The sequence below is a fragment of the Leucoraja erinacea genome, chromosome 9 (assembly GCF_028641065.1).
Source record: "Leucoraja erinacea ecotype New England chromosome 9, Leri_hhj_1, whole genome shotgun sequence".
In the NCBI taxonomy this organism is placed as follows: Eukaryota; Metazoa; Chordata; class Chondrichthyes; order Rajiformes; family Rajidae; genus Leucoraja; species Leucoraja erinaceus.
The window spans coordinates 16082920-16098707 of record NC_073385.1 but is presented as its reverse complement, the minus strand read 5'-3'; the positions used below and the strand labels follow the sequence as shown (position 1 = coordinate 16098707).

The 15788-nt window shown below is 47.3% G+C and overlaps 1 protein-coding gene across 1 annotated transcript in view; it reads right to left on the bottom strand.

Moving 5' to 3' along the window:
• Nucleotides 1-15788, bottom strand: part of tshr (thyroid stimulating hormone receptor) — a 47695-nt gene that overhangs the window by 11430 nt on the left and 20477 nt on the right. The window contains exons 2-6 of the mRNA XM_055641204.1: nt 9820-9891; nt 7037-7111; nt 5575-5649; nt 3372-3446; nt 1667-1744 (exon numbers count right to left, since the gene is read on the bottom strand). Coding sequence (XP_055497179.1) covers nt 1667-1744; nt 3372-3446; nt 5575-5649; nt 7037-7111; nt 9820-9891 — 375 coding nt within the window. The remainder of the gene's footprint in view (nt 1-1666; nt 1745-3371; nt 3447-5574; nt 5650-7036; nt 7112-9819; nt 9892-15788) is intronic.

Below are 15788 nucleotides of genomic sequence, written 5' to 3'. Positions count from 1 at the left end.
GCTGGCCTTCACGTCTATCAACTCACCCAGATATAGGAGCAAAGAGGTCCTTCTGCAGTTGTACAGAGCCCTAGTGAGACCACACCTGGAGTATTGTGTGCAGTTTTGGTCTCCTAATTTGAGGAAGGACATTCTTGCTATTGAGGGAGTGCAGCGTAGGTTTACAAGGTTAATTCCCGGGATGGCGGGACTGTTATATGCTGAGAGAATGGAGCAGCTGGGCTTACATTGACGGTGCTGGCTCGAAGGGCCAAATGGCCTACTCCTGCACCTATTGTCTATTCCAGGCCCAGTTCCCGAACGAGAGTCTGAAGAAAGGTCCAGACCCGGAATGTCACCCATCCATGTTCTCCAGAGATGCTGCCTGACCCGCTGAGTTACTCCAGCGCTCTGGGTCCTTTTGTGCACTGACCAGCATCTGCAGTTCTTTGTTCTACAATGATACTCGGTAATGGTAAACACTCACTCTGTTATAACGGACATTCGGCAATTACGGACATCATTTCCCCTCCTATGGTCCGTTATGCCGAGGTTTTACTGTACTTTGCAAATTTCTCAGATTAATTCACAGCTGGTGTTGGTACGTGTTTCCTGAAGTGGGCATGAGGTTAGACCTTCAACGTCCACGAGACAAGAATCCTCTACCGACCGGCCGCTTCTGTTCAACACTGTCCTCCAACAATGCAGTTCCTTGCTGTAACCCTGGAACACACGCACCACTTGTTGTATATTGGGAGAGTGGGGAAGGGAGATGTCGGTGTGATATTTGCCGCCACCACAATCAAAGCATCATAGAGGGCGGCAACCATTAAATAGGAACACGAGAGTTAACATTTTTCACACCAAGGGTGGTGGGCGAGTGGAACCAGCTGCCAGAGGAGGTCGTTGAGGCAAGTACTGTCACAATTCAAGAAACATTTGGACGGGTACATGAATAGAGGTATATGGACCACACACAGGCAGGAGGGACTAGTGTGGTTGGTGTGGACAAGTTGACCACAGGGCTGTTTCCACGATGTATGACTCTATATGGCTGTGGAGGTCAAGACATTGAGTATTTTTAAAGCGGAGATTGATAGGCTTGTGATTAGTAAGGGTGTCCAAGGTTATGGGGAGAAGGCAGGAAAAGGGTGTTGAGAATGAAAGATAGATCAGCCATGATTGAATGGTGAAGCAGACTCGATGGGCCGAATGGCCTCATTCTGCTCCTCTGTCGTGATGATCTTACCGTCCATTGCACCAAGGGGTTTAGTTTCGTTTAGAGATACAGCACGGAAACAGGCCCTGAGTCCACGCCGACCAGCGATCCCCGCATACTACCGCTATCCTAAACCCTATGGGCACTTTACATTTACACCAAGCCAATTAACCTACAATCCTGTACGTGTGTGTAGAGAGAGAGGAAACCGGAGCACTCGGAGAGCAGGTCACGGGGAGAACGTACAGACTCCATACAGATAAGCGCCTGTAGTCAGGATTGAAGCTGGGTCTCTGGCGCTGTAAGGCAGCAACTCTACCGCTGCGCCATCGTGCAGGGTTATTGGGGATGAACTGTCCACTGTGAGCTGGTTTCCCCATAGGACCTCCCTTCCACCACACAAGGCCCAGGAAGTGGCCATACTTACAGAGTGAGTGTAGTAGTAGTGGTAGTAGTGGCTATACTTACAGAGTGAGTGATTCATTGCCCAGTCCGCCAAAGGCGTTGGCAGGGATGGTGGAAATGAGAGGGTTGTCGGCGATTTCACTGTAAAAGAGAACAACGTCATCAAAGGTGGCACAAAGTTGCCTCAAACTATTCCAAAGCCAGCAAGTTTAAGAAAGAACTGCAGATGCTGGAAAAAACAAAGGTAGACAAAAATGCTGGAGAAACTCAGCGGGTGAGGCAGCATCTATGGAACGAAGGAATAGGCGACTTTTCAGGTCGAGACCCTTCTTCAGAATGATGTGGGCTGCCTCTTCCTTACTTCTTCCCGCCCCCCACACCCCCACCAGGAGGGAAATTGGTCTGCCAACAGTCATAAAACACAACAAGATACATGAAACATGAAATTTAAAGTGACGAGTGGAAGTTCCAGGATTGTGGATGTGCAAAGATTGGGGAGGGGGTGAGGGGAGTCAGTCTACCCCACGACAGAAGGGGGAAGAGTTGTACAGTTTGATAGCCACAGGGAAGAAGGATCTCCTGTGGCGTTCTGTGCTGCATCTTGGTGGAACCAGTCTGTTGCTGAAGGTGCTCCTCCGGTTGATCAGTGTGTCATGGAGGGGGTGAGCTGTATTGTCCGGGATGCTCCGCAGTTTGCATCTTTTGCCCGATGGGAGAAGGGAGAAGAGGGATTGAGCGTGGTGTTAGTGGTCCTTGATTATGTAGGCTGTGTTTCCCGAGGTATTGTGAAGTGTAGATGGAATTATAGTGTAGATGGAATTGACTGGGAGGAGGCTGGTTTGTGTGAAGAATTGGACTGTGTTCACAGCTCTTTGCAGTTTTTGTGGTCTTGGGCAGAGCCCTTGCCTAAAGCACCCGGCCACACATCCAACCGCAGCAGTGGTGGAATTTCACATCAATTAATGAGCTGGAATTTAAATATAAACACTTCGAGTCTGGGGAAGGTGACCACAAAACTACTGGATTGACATAAAATCCCAACTGGGCTACTAATGCTTGCTGTCCTTACTGAAGTTGGTTTGGATTTCATTTTCGATATGACTATAGAGGGCGGCACGGTGGCACAGCGGTAGAGCTGCTACCTCACACTGCCAGAGACCCGGGGTCGATCCTGACTACAGGTGCTGTCTCTACGGAGTTTGTACGTTTTCCCTGTGACCGCGTGGGTCTTCTCCAGGGGGCTCCGGTTTCTTCCCACACTCCAAATACGTGCAGGTTTGTAGGTTAATTGTGTTCGGTAAAATTGTAAATGGCCCCCATCTTCTCACCATTAGACAATAGATGCAGGAGTAGGCCATTCGGCCCTTCGAGCCAGCACCGCCATTCAATGTGATCATGGCTGATCATCCACAATCAGTACCCCATTCCTGCCTTCTCCCCATATCCCCTGACTCCGCTTTCTTTAAGAGCCCTTTCTAGCTCTCTCTTGAAAGTATCCAGAGAACCGGCCTCCACCGCCCTCTGAGGCAGAGAATTCCCCACTCACAACTCTCTGTTGAAAAAGTGTTTCCTCACCTCCGTTCTAAATGGCCTACCCCTTACTGAAGAAGTTTAGAGGGATAGAAGAGATTTAGAGGGATGTGGGTCAAACGCAGGCAGGTGGGACTAGTGTAGATGGGGCAGGTTGGTTGGTGTGGGAATGTTGGGCCAAAGGGCCTGTTTCCACACTGTATTATCACTCTATGATGCTGAGAACGAAGCAACTTACATCAGGAAGTTCACATCGGTGGAATGGATTTTTGTCAAGTCGGGAAACCTGGCCAGGCCGGTGTTGAAAATCCCACTGTAAATGGAAGCAAGAAGACTCGAGGTCAGTGGACGGGTTAATTCTCCTGACACATGGAGAAGGAAAGAAGACCTTGCACCTTTCACTCCTAACCAGAATGTCCCAAAGCAACATGGTCCTTTGGAAGCACAACATAGCAAAACGCCCAACAACCAGCGAAGTGATAAGGACCAGATAACCAACTAAATTCCTGAACAGTGCAGAAGATAGACACAACATGCTGGAGTAACTCAGCGTCTCTGGAGAAAAGGAATAGGTGACATTATGGGTCGGAACCCGACTTCAGTCGGAGATGCTGCCTGAAAAACACTGCAAAAAGTTGTAAATACAGCCCAGTCCATCACCGTCTTTGACCCCTCCACACCATCGAAGGGATCTATCGAAGTCACTGCCTCAAAAATCCAGCCAACATCATCAAAGACCCACACCATCCTGGCCACACACTCATCTCACCACTGCCATCGGGAAGAAGGTACAGGAGCCTGAAAACTGTAACGTCCAGGTTCAGGAACAGCTTCTTCCCTACAACCACCAGGCTATTAAACACTACAACCTCATAGTCATAAGCTATAAACTATAGTAGACTTGGGGTGGGAAATTGCAACCTTCACGTGGTCCGCCCAGTTTCAACGAATGCAATCAACCTGGCGTGCACAATCAAGTAAGATCAAATAGAACAAGTTGGCCTACAACTTTAGGCTGTGCACGCCCCATGCAAGAAGAAGAAGAAGAACTACAATAGACTATTATTATTATTATTATTGCACTGTTATTGTTTTTTTCTTTTATTTTCTGAGGTTTTTTTGTTGTTATCTATTATGTTTACATATTCTGTTGGGCTGCAGCAAGTAAGAATTTCATTATTCTATCTGGGACATACGACAATTAAATACTCTTGACCCGCAGAGTTACTCCAGCATTTTGTGTCTATTTTTGGCATAAACCAGCACCTGCAGTTCCTTCCTACACATAGAACAGTACAGCACAGGAATTGGGGCCCTTCAGCCCACAATGTCTGTGCCAAACATGATGCCAAGACCGACTGGATCTCCCTCCCTCACACGATCCATGTTTCCTTGGTGGAAGGGCAGGAGGATGGGGAGAAATAGCTGTTAGTCCAGGTGGGGCACTGAGGAGCTTAGAGGGAGTTATATGGGGCTACTTGCCATTACTGTTTACTAATAGAAATCAGGTTCAGGAGTAGGCCATTCGGCCCATCGAGCCAGCATCGCCATTCAATATGATCATAGCTGATCATCAAGAATCAATACTCTGTTCGTACTTTCTCTCCATATCCCTTGATTCCGTTAGCCCTAAGAGCTGTATCTAACAATAATAACAAGAATAGAAACATAGACATAGAAACATAGAAATTAGGTGCAGGAGTAGGCCATTCGGCCCTTCGAGTCAACTCCGCCAATCAATATGATAATCCTAAATCAGTACCCTGTTCTTGCTTTTTCCCCATAACCCTTGAATACATCCAGTGAATTGGCCTCCACTGCCTTCTGTGGCCGAGAATTCCACAGATTCACAACTCTCTGGGTGAAAATGTTTTTCCTCGTCTCAGTAGTAATACTGCAGGAGTCCGTACTTTAGAAGCTATCCTAAGAAATCATATGTATAAATCCATTTGCAGGATAAATGACTCTAAAAATGTAATTATCGTGGCCTTGTTAAACATGAGATTTAGCACTACACGCTCCGAATCCCAGTTGTGGAGACACTGGTATAACTGTCTCGTTGTAGGACACTGATCTTTCTTTTTTATTCTGGATTTTAAACCATGTATTGTGTTTTTTGTATATAGTTTATGATGCTTTTATAAGTGATATACTAAGATCTTATATGTATTTTATGGTGTTTTTATATGCAATGTATTTTATATAATGTTGTCCCTTGTCTGGACCTTGAGTCGGAAATAAAGTTTAATAATAATACTAATAATAATAATAATAATAATAATACTATACTGGAATAGTCTGTCGTCAAAGCCCAGATAGAGATTACCAAAGAAATAGTTCCAGAGAGAGCAGCCATTACGTAGTGACATCAGGTGCAATAACATCAGGCCAACATGCTGGAGGGTGATAATTCAACCAGAACCAGTCTTTGTGGTACTCACAGGTATTTTAGAATAGGGAGATCCTTGAAAGCGTCTGGGTCGATGTGACTTAAGCTCTTTGCATTCCGTATCTCTCTGTTAATCAATAAACATGATTAGTTTAGTTGAGAGACAAAGCAGGGAAACAGGAGGTAGACACAAAATGCTGGAGTAACTCAGCGGGTGAGGCTGCATCACTGGAGAGAAGGAATGGGCGACTCGTTACCTATTCCTTCTCTCCAGAGATGCTGCCTCGCCCGCTGAGTTACTCCAGCATTTTGTGTCTACCTTTGATTTAGACCAGCATCTGCAGTTCCTTCTTACACTGCAGTGAATCAGGTTCTTTGGCCTACCGAGTCCACGCCGATCACCCGCTCACACCAGTTGTATAATATCCCATTTTCTCATCCACTCCCCACTGCCCACTCCCCATACTTTATAGTGGCCAATTAACCCATAAACCTGCATGTCTGAATGGTTTGAAACAAACAGCATGGAAACAGGTCCTTCAGCCCAACGTGTGCATGTGGACCATCCATCACCCGTTCCCACTAGTTCTACGTTATCCCAATATCTCATCTACTCCCTACACACTGGGGAGGGGGAGGACAATTAACCAATAACCCCCCCCCCCCCCACGTCTTTGGGATGTAGGAGGAAACCGGAGCGCCCGGAGGAAACCCCAGGAAGACGGTGCAAACTCCACACAGACAGCACCCAAGGTCAGGATCGAACCTGGGTCCCTGAGGCAGCTGCTCTACCAGCTGCGCCATTGTACCACCGCTATTTTACATCTTTTTGTGCCTTCTCACCTCTTTGTTTTCAATTTGGTTTATTTCTGTGGCGACAGGGCAGAGGGGACAGTAAATCAACCTTTGCAAAGTCTCAGCACGATTTATTCATCGCATGGACTTCAGCCTTGGAGCAACTGACTCACAACTACTTTCGCAAGGGCACTGAAGGATGGGAATTAAATGCTGGGGGTGGCAGCAACATCCGCTCCTCAGTTTAGTTCAGTTTAGGTTAGAGATAGGGCGTGGAAACAGGCCCTTCGGCCCACCGAGTCTGCACTGACCAGCGATCCCCACACACCGGTTCAATCCTACACCAGGGACAATTTATAGAAACCAATTAACCTACATAGACAATAGACTAATCTGATCCGATTTATTCTGATGTTTCAGTCTCTGGAATTTAGGGAATACAGCCTTTGTCAAAGTTACTCTTTTAGACTTTAGAGATACAGCATGAAAATACAGCCCACTGAGTCCGCTAACATTACACAAACGATTTATAGAAGCCAATTAACCTACAAATCTGATCGTCTTTGGCGTGCGGGAGGAAACCGGAGCACCCCGAGAAAACCCACGAGGTCACAGAGAGAATGTACAAACTCAGTACAGACAGCATCCGCAGTCAGGATCAAACCTGGGTCTCTGGCGCTGTGAGGCAGCAACTCTACCGCTGCGCCGCCCATACTCACATGTGCGTGAGTTTGTCCAGGCTGAAGAATGCTCTCGCTTCCACTCTCTGAAGAGTTGCGTCAATGGAAATGTATCTGGGAGAGAAATATGAAACATCTCAGATCACCACTGGGGGATTAGGCATCGGTAGTATCATCTCAATTCCCATTTTGTCACTATTGGACACGTATTACTGGACAAGATGAGTACAGGGCTTGTCCCACAGGCTATTTTTAGGTGACTGCCGGCGACTGTCATAGTCGTAGCAGGTCGCCAAAAAAACGGAGACTGGACCCACTTTAGACATAAAATTTGAAATAGAATCATTACTTTTACAAAAAAAACCTACGTTAACCTGGCGACAACTACGGTAACTTGGCGAACTTGGCGACAACTACGGTAACTTGGCGACAAGTACGACAGCGCCTACGTTAGGAGGTCAAGCCACGCTCATTGGCGTCAAACCCACTGTCGACGACTGTCTCCGAAAATTGTTCAATATGTTGAAAATCCTGCGGCGATAAGAAAGACGCTACGACTCTTTGGGCGACTAAGGAGACTACTCACGATCATACAGGCGACACCCCGATGACCTAGTCGGCTGTAGTTGTCTAAACAATCTCCTAAGTGGGACAGGCCCTTAAAACAGTATACTCCTTTCTTGACATCATCCCACCCAGTGACAAAGAGAAGAAACTCTGACATGAATGCCATTGGTCATTGCGTTGTACAGCTCGGATATAAGCCCATCTTCCCAACTAGTCTAGGCAATTTGGACTAGCTTAGATGGAGTATCTCAGAACACGATGTCCCATCTAAGTCAGCCCCATTTGACCGCGATAGAATCACAAGAAAAACTGAGGGTCATTGAGCCGTAGAGAAGGATGTGGTCGAGATGCAGGAAACCGCAGGTGCTGGAATCTTGAGTAAAGCACAATGTGCAGGAGTAACTCAGCAGGTCAGGCTGAGGAGGACATGGATAGGCAACGATTCAGGTCAGGACCGTTCCTCACACTGATTGTAGTGGGGGGGGAGAGAAAGCTGGAAAAAGAGGTTGGGAGGCTTTTTCCACCCATCTGCCAATCTAACACCCCCCCCACCCCTCGCATGTACCCATCTATCACTTGCCAAGCTTTGTCACCATCTCTTTTACATCCTGTCCCACTGAGTTACTCCAGCTATTTGTGTCTATCGTCGGTTTAAACCAGCATCTGCAGTTCCATCCTACACCCTATTCCAGCTTTCTCTCCCCCTACTACAATCAGTCTGAAGAAGGTTCCCAACCTGGAGATGTGTTGGAGAGGGTCCAGAGGAGGTTTACGAGAATTATCTCAGGGTATGATTGGGTTAAGGTATGATGAGCGTTTGACAGCACTGGGCCTGTACTCACTTGAGTTTAGAAGGATGAGGGGGACCTCATTGAAACTTACAGAATAGTGAAAGGCTTGGATAGAGTAGATGTGGAGAAGATGTTTCCGCTCGTGGGAGAGTCTAAGACCAGAGGGCACAGTCTCAATTAAAAGGACGTACCTTTCGAAAGGAGATGAGGAGGAATTTCTTTAGTCTGAGGGTGGTGATTCTGTGGAATTCATTGCTGCAGATGGTGGTGGAGGGCAAGTCATTGAGTATTTTTAAAGTGCAAATTGACAGGTTCTTGATTAGTAAGTGTGTCAAAGATTACGTGGGGGAAGGCAGGAGAATGGGGTTGAGAGGGAAAGATAGATCAGCCATGATTTAATGGCGGAGTAGACACAATGGGCTGAATGGCTAATTCTGCTCCAATGACTTATGAACTTATGACTTGAAGCATCATCTAGCCATTACCTCCAGAGATGCTGCCTGACCCGCTGAGGTCATCCAGCACTTTGTGTCAATGGGCAAATGCTTGGCCATAGGGTCCATTCACTAAACAAGAGATTCCCTCAATGATCTTCATCTTCTTGCGTATGGCGTGCACAGCCTAAAGTTGTAGGACAACTTGCTCTATTTGATCTTACTTGATTGAAAACAGGCCTCACTCCCCACCAACATCCTCAGGACTTTCTACAGGGGCACGGTGGAGTCTGTACTCAAGTACTGCATAAATACGTGGTACTCCACCTGCAACTGCTCGGACAGGAAGGCTCTGCAGAGGGTAGTGAGGGGAGCAGAGAGGATTATTGGCGTCTCCCTACCCTCGGTACAAGAACTGTTCCAGAGCCGCTGTCTGAAGAAAGCGCAGAGAATTGCCAAGGACAAACTGCACCCCCTCCACGCACACCTGGATCTCCTGCCATCAGGCAAGAGATATCGTAGCATCAAAGCCCGGACTACGAGGCTGCTAAACAGCTTCCTACCACAGGCTGTGAGGCTGCTAAACAGTCACTCTGCACCCACAGTCACTTGACTTGACTCTGCGGCTGGCACGGACACTTTAATACTGGCACTGGCCACTCAAATCAGCGGCCCCGGACATTTTTATGATTGGTTTATTGAATTTTAACATTGGGTTTCTTTTACCTGCTTTTAACTATTTATACTGTTCCATCAGGGACTGGATTGTTTTTAGTGTTATTATGTGTGAAGTGTTTAAATTTCATGTGCGATGCTCCGCTATTCACTGGGAAACGTCTTTTCATTTTGCACTGTAACAACTGTTGCTTGCAAGATGACAATAAAGGTTGATTGATTGATTGATTGATTGATTGTGCACTCCGGGTTGATTGCATTCGTCGAAACAGGGCGGACCACGTGAAGGTTGCAATCTCCCACCCCAACCCTCAATGATAAAGTAGGTGGACTATTGTGAATCATTCATACTTACATCCTTGTGATGTTTGGGAGCTTTGCGAAGCCTTCTGTTGGGATCGACTTCAGTTGAGTCTCCATGAATCGACTGACAAAAAGAATAAAGAATAAAGCTCACTTGTAATATTGTGCATGGCTGAAAGTGAATCAATAATAATCAGACTGGAAGTTACTGTCTAATCATATTACTTTCTCACTTCTGGTTCTTGCTAGCTGGCTGGAGTCTATCAACACCAAGACCACAAACCCAGCCGAGACCTGAAGGAGCCATACAGCCCCTAGGGTCTTCCTGGGCTAATTGGCTCAGTCCCACATGGCTTGTTGATGTTCCAAGTAAGCCAACAGCATTAACCTGCATCTGGGCACCATTTACATGTGGTACAGTAGAGTTCAGGAGCATTACCACACCAGGTCTGAAGCTTAACACGAGGTTGCTTACGAAAATGCCAGACACAGGCTAACAAAAGCCTGATAGAAACATGGAAAATAGCTGCAGGAGTAGGCCATTCGGCCCTTCGAGCCAGCACCACCATTCAATATGATCATTGCTAATCATCCTAAATCAGTACCCCGTTCCTGCTTTCTCCCCATATCCCTTGATTCCGTTAGTCCTAAGAGCTATATCTAACTCCCTCTTGAAAACATCCAGTGAGTCGGCCTCCATTGCCTTCTGTGGCAGAGAATTCCACAGATTCACGACTCTCTGGGTGAAAAAGTTTTCCCTCATCGCAGTCCTAAATGGCCTACTCCTTATTCTTAAACTGTGACCCACTAGTTCTGGACTCCCCTAACATCGGGAACATTTTTCCTGCATCTAGCCTGTCCAATCCCTTAAGAAATGTATATGTTTCTATCAGATACCCTCTCATCCTTCTAAATGAAATAAGTGTCTCAAAGGATGGGAGCCAGAGAGGGGGAGTCCAGGAAGTGAAACAACTAGTGGACTGGGAGTCCAGAGACTGTTATCTGAGAGCCGCTGTCTGAGAATAGCTAAGGACAAACTGCACCCCCTCCACACACACCTGGATCTCCTGCCATCAGGCAAGAGATACCGTAGCATCAAAGCCCGGACTACAAGACTGCTAAACAGCTTCCTGCCACAGGCTGTGAGGCTGCTAAACAGTCACTCCACCTGATTCTGTGGCTTTGCACTGACATTTTAATAACTCTGGCACTGGCCACTCAAATCAGCTGCCCTGGCCATTTTAGTGATTGTTTTTACTGTATTTGAATGTTGCTGTTTTACATGCTTTTAACTATTTATACTGTTTCATCAGCGACTGGATTGTTTTTACTGTTATTATGGGTGAAATGTTTTAAGTTTCATGTTTGATGCCCTGGGAATTCCTACATTTCATTTTGTACTGTACAACTGATGCTTTGCAAGATGACAATAAAGGTTGATTGATTGATTGATTGAGAGCAGAGGGGGAAGATTGTTGGAGGGACATCCAAAGGTGCAGGTGATGGAGTCAGCAGTGGAAGAAGGGTGATCAAGGAACCAGAATGGGAGGATTCTTGATCTCTCCAACAACCTCCTGCCAATGTGTCGGCCATTAGTTGAGAGACTTTAGACTTTAAAGGTACAGTGCGGAAACAGGCCCTTTGGCCCACTGAGCCTGCGCTGACCACGATTACCCCGTACACTAACACTGCCCTACACACAAGGGATAATTTACAATTAACAGATGCTAATTGATCTACAAACCTGAACGTCTTTGGGATGTGGGAGGAAATTGCAGCACCTGCAGAAGATTCACTTGGTCACAGGGAGAATGTAGAAATTCCATGCAGACAGCACCCGTAGTCAGGATCGAACCTGGGACTCTACCGCTGCGCCACCCCAAGATGAATTGAGTGTCTTGGGCCCCATGATCCCCTCTGTACATCAATGCTATTAAAAGTCATGCCATGAATGTATACTTTCCCCTTATCTTTGTTATCGGGTGGCACCGTCCTATTTTTTAGTATGTCTAAATGTATGTTTTAGTGTGGGGGTGATGGTGGGGGGGGGGGGGTGGTGGAATAGGGGGGAATCGTTTTCAGTCACTTACCTCGACGGAGATGCAACTATTCTCTTTTTCGCATCTCCCCCCCGCAGCCGAACAACTGGATTGGTGCGACCTTTGTCGGAGACCGGCCCAAAGCTTCAGCGGCAGGTACGGCGCGGACTTTACCATCGTGGAGCGGGGCGATCCCTTGTCGGGGATCGCCAGACGAAGTGCTCCGACCGCCGGCCTGCGGCCTACAACATTGTGAAGCCGCGGTCTCCGGTAAGAAAGTGGCCAATTTGGGAATTCAAAGCCACGGAGTGTGTGTTCCGATCCATCCCGACGTCGGAGTTTCGATCGTCCAGACGAGAGGGCTTGTACATCGGGCCGTCTGTAGCGGCGACTACGGAGGGTTCATGGCCCCGACCACGGTGAACAAATGAGGAAGATTGACTGAATGTTATTGCCTTCCATCATAGTGAAGAATTTTGATTGCACTGGGGTGGATGTTCATGTTAAATTCTATTGTGTGGTTGTGTTCTTTTTGATTGTATGGCTGCATGGTAACTCAAATTTCACTGCCCCTTAATTGGTGCATGTGACAAATAAATGTGAACTTGAACTTGAATGTTTGATCTCCCAAAGTGCGACACCTCACACTTGCTCGGATTAAACTCCATCTGTTATTTCTCTGCCCATCAGATCCCAAGAATCCTAATAATTCCTTTCTCCCTACTCTAATGAAGTGGGCAGTAAAGGCATTTATTGTTCATCTCTGCTTGCATTCTGCTTAAGGAGAGGTGCCACATCTTAGAGCCACTATGAGGATTGGTGTCACGTTTTAGGGTGAACGGTGGCACAGCGGGTAAAGCTGCTGCCTCACAGCGCCAGAGACCTGGGTTTGATTCTGCTCTCAGGTGCTGTCTGGTGTGTGGAGTTTGCACGTTCTCCCCATGACCGCATGGGTTTCTTCTGGGTGCTCCGGATTCCTCCCAAAGGCGTGCGGGTTTGTAGGTTAATCGGCCTCTGTAAATTGCCCCTAGCGTATAGGGAATGGGTGAGTATGTGGGATAACGTAGAACTGGCGTGGACGGTGAACGGAGCTTGGCGTGGACTCGGTCGGCCTGATTCCATGCCGTATCTTTCAATGAATCCAATTAAGTTAAATGGCTTTGGTAAAATTGTAAATTGTCCCTGGTGTGTAGGATAGAACTAGTGTACTACTTCTGATACTAGATAGTGTGGAATTCTCTGCCTCAGAGGGCGGTGGAGGCAGGTTCTCTGGATGCATTCAAGAGAGAGCTAGATAGGGCTCTTAAAAATAGCGGAAAGTCAGGGGATATGGGGACAAGGCAGGAACAGGGCACTGATTGGGGATGATCAGCCATGATCACATTGAATGGCGGTGCTGGCTCGAAGGGCTGAATGGCCTACTCCTGCACCTATTGTCCATTGTACGGTGTGATCGCTGTTCGTTGCAGACTCGGTGAGCCAAAGGGCTGTATCTCTAAAGTCTAAGTCAATCAGAACTTCCACTGGCAAGAGGCCTGGGATGTGAAATGAAGAGAAATCACCAGTGGCTCATTAACTTGAGCCATTACAGGTACAGCAGCCAGAGAAACAAACTAAAAATCAAAGTGCTATAACCATGCAATTTCCTTACAACAAGCCCTCTCTCTCTCTCTCTCTCTCTGCTTCTTCCCCATAGCCCTATAATGTCTCATGTCAAATCCATATCAAATTCCCAGTCTCTACTGAAGCCGCTTCCATCAGCCTTCCCCGTTGTGCATTCCACATCGGAGCAATTTGCTGTATAAAATATCATCGTTCATCATCCCAGCAGTTGTGTTGGTAAATGCTCTACACTATATGCCCTCCAGCCACCAATTCCCCCCCCCCCCCCCGCAGCCCCCCACCCCCCCCCCCGCCAGTGAAAATAGCTTTTTTTTTTGACGTGCTATTCTAAGAATGTTATTGTTGAAACATTCCTGGCTCCGTCGGTAAGTCCGTGCAGCAATTCCAACGGAAAGCACTGGCCAGGCGAAATGCTGAGCGCCTTGTGAGTAACAGCCAGCATCCGTCCCTTCATAAGGCTTGCAGACCCCCCCCCCCCCCCCCCCACATCCCCCCCCCCCCCCCCCCCCCCCCCCCCCCCCCCCCCCCCCCCCCCCCCCCCCCCCGTGTGTGGAGATAGAGGTCCCAGTCTCTGGCTTCTCAGCTAAGGCAAAAAGCCCCCATGTGCTTCAGGCTTGGTCATAAGAGATAATAGAAGTAGAAAAAGGCCATTCGGCCCTTCAAGTCTACTCTGCCATTCAATCGTGGCTGATCTATCACTTCCTCCTAACCCTGTTCCCCTGCCTTCTCCCCATAACCTCTGACAACTGTACCAAATCAAGAATCTATCTATCTCGGCCTTAAATATATCCACTGACTTGGCCTCCACAGCCTTCTGTGGCAATGAATTCCAAAGATTTACCACCCTCTGACTAAAGAAATTCCTCCACATCTCCTTCCTAAAAGAACGGCCTGAGGCTATAACCTCTGGTCCTAGACTCTGCTACTAGTGGAAACATACTTACCACATCCACTCTATCTAAGCCTTTCACTATTCTGAATGTTTCAATTAGGTCCCCTGTCATTCTTCAAAACTCCAGCGAGTACAGGCACAGTGCCGACAAACGCTCATCATAGGTTAACCTACTCATTCCTGGGTCAGAGTGTATAGACATCTTCACATTCACACAAAGGGGAATTATCCTGCTAAAAACGAATGTGTGGGAAGGAACTGCAGATGCTGGCTTACCCTGAAGATAGACACAAAATGTGGAGTAACTCAGCGGGTCAGGCAGCATCACTGGAGAGAAGGAGGAATGGGTGAGGTTATGGGTCAAGCCCCTTCTTCAGAGTCTGAAGAAGGATCTCAATCTAAAACGTCACCTATAAATTAATGTGTAGGAAGGAAGTGCAGATGATGGTTTACACCAAAGCTTTGTATATGTCTATCTAAAGCCTAATTGCAGATTTCAGGGATATTCAGCAATATTCAAAGCTCTTAGTAGGTTTGACAGCCAGCTTAGTCAATTTGGCTTGGCTGAGTGTAAAATCATTTTCTTTTGTCAGTGGAGTTCTGTTCAAGAGGTATAGAAGTGTGAAAACTCACACCTCCAGATTCAGGGACAGTTTTTTCCCAGCTGCTATCAGGCAACTGAACCATCCTATCACAAACTAGAGAGCGGTCCTGAGCTACTATCTATCTCGTAGGAGACTATCTTTAATCTGACTTTACTGGATCTTATCTTGTACTAAACGTCATTCCCTTTATCATGTATCTGTATGCCATGGTCACATTTAGTCCTCCCGCTGACTGGTTAGCTCGCAACAAAAGCTATTCACTGTGCCTCGGTACCCGGGACAATAAACCAAACTAAACTAAACAAAGACATGGGCAGCATAGTGGAGCAGCTGTTCAATACTGACTTTGGGTGTTGGCTGCGTGGAGTTTACATGTTCCCACACTGTGACAGCACAGGTTTGCTCCGGGCGTTCCTGTCCCCCCCCCCACATTCCCAAAGACGGGCAGGTTTGTAGATTAATGGGACTCTTGCGTGCCGGAAGTGGATTCGAAAGTGGAATAACTTAGAACTAGTGTGAACGGGTGATCGACGGACATCGCGGCCCAAAGGGCTTCATAGTCATACAGCATAGAAACAGGCCCTTCGGACCAACTTCCCAAATGCCGCCATCTACATTAGTCCCACCTGCCCACTTTCTCCCATATATCGCTTAGCCTCTCCTATCCATGTACCTGTCAAAATGTGTTTTCATGTTGTATCTCTAATCTAAACTACAATGTATAGAGCTTAGATGGAGCTCTAGGGGCTAGTGGAATCAAGGGATATGGGGAGAAGGCAGGAACGGGGTACTGATTGTGGATGATCAGCCATGATCACAATGAATGGCGGTGCAGGCTCGAGGGGCCGAATGGCCTACTCCT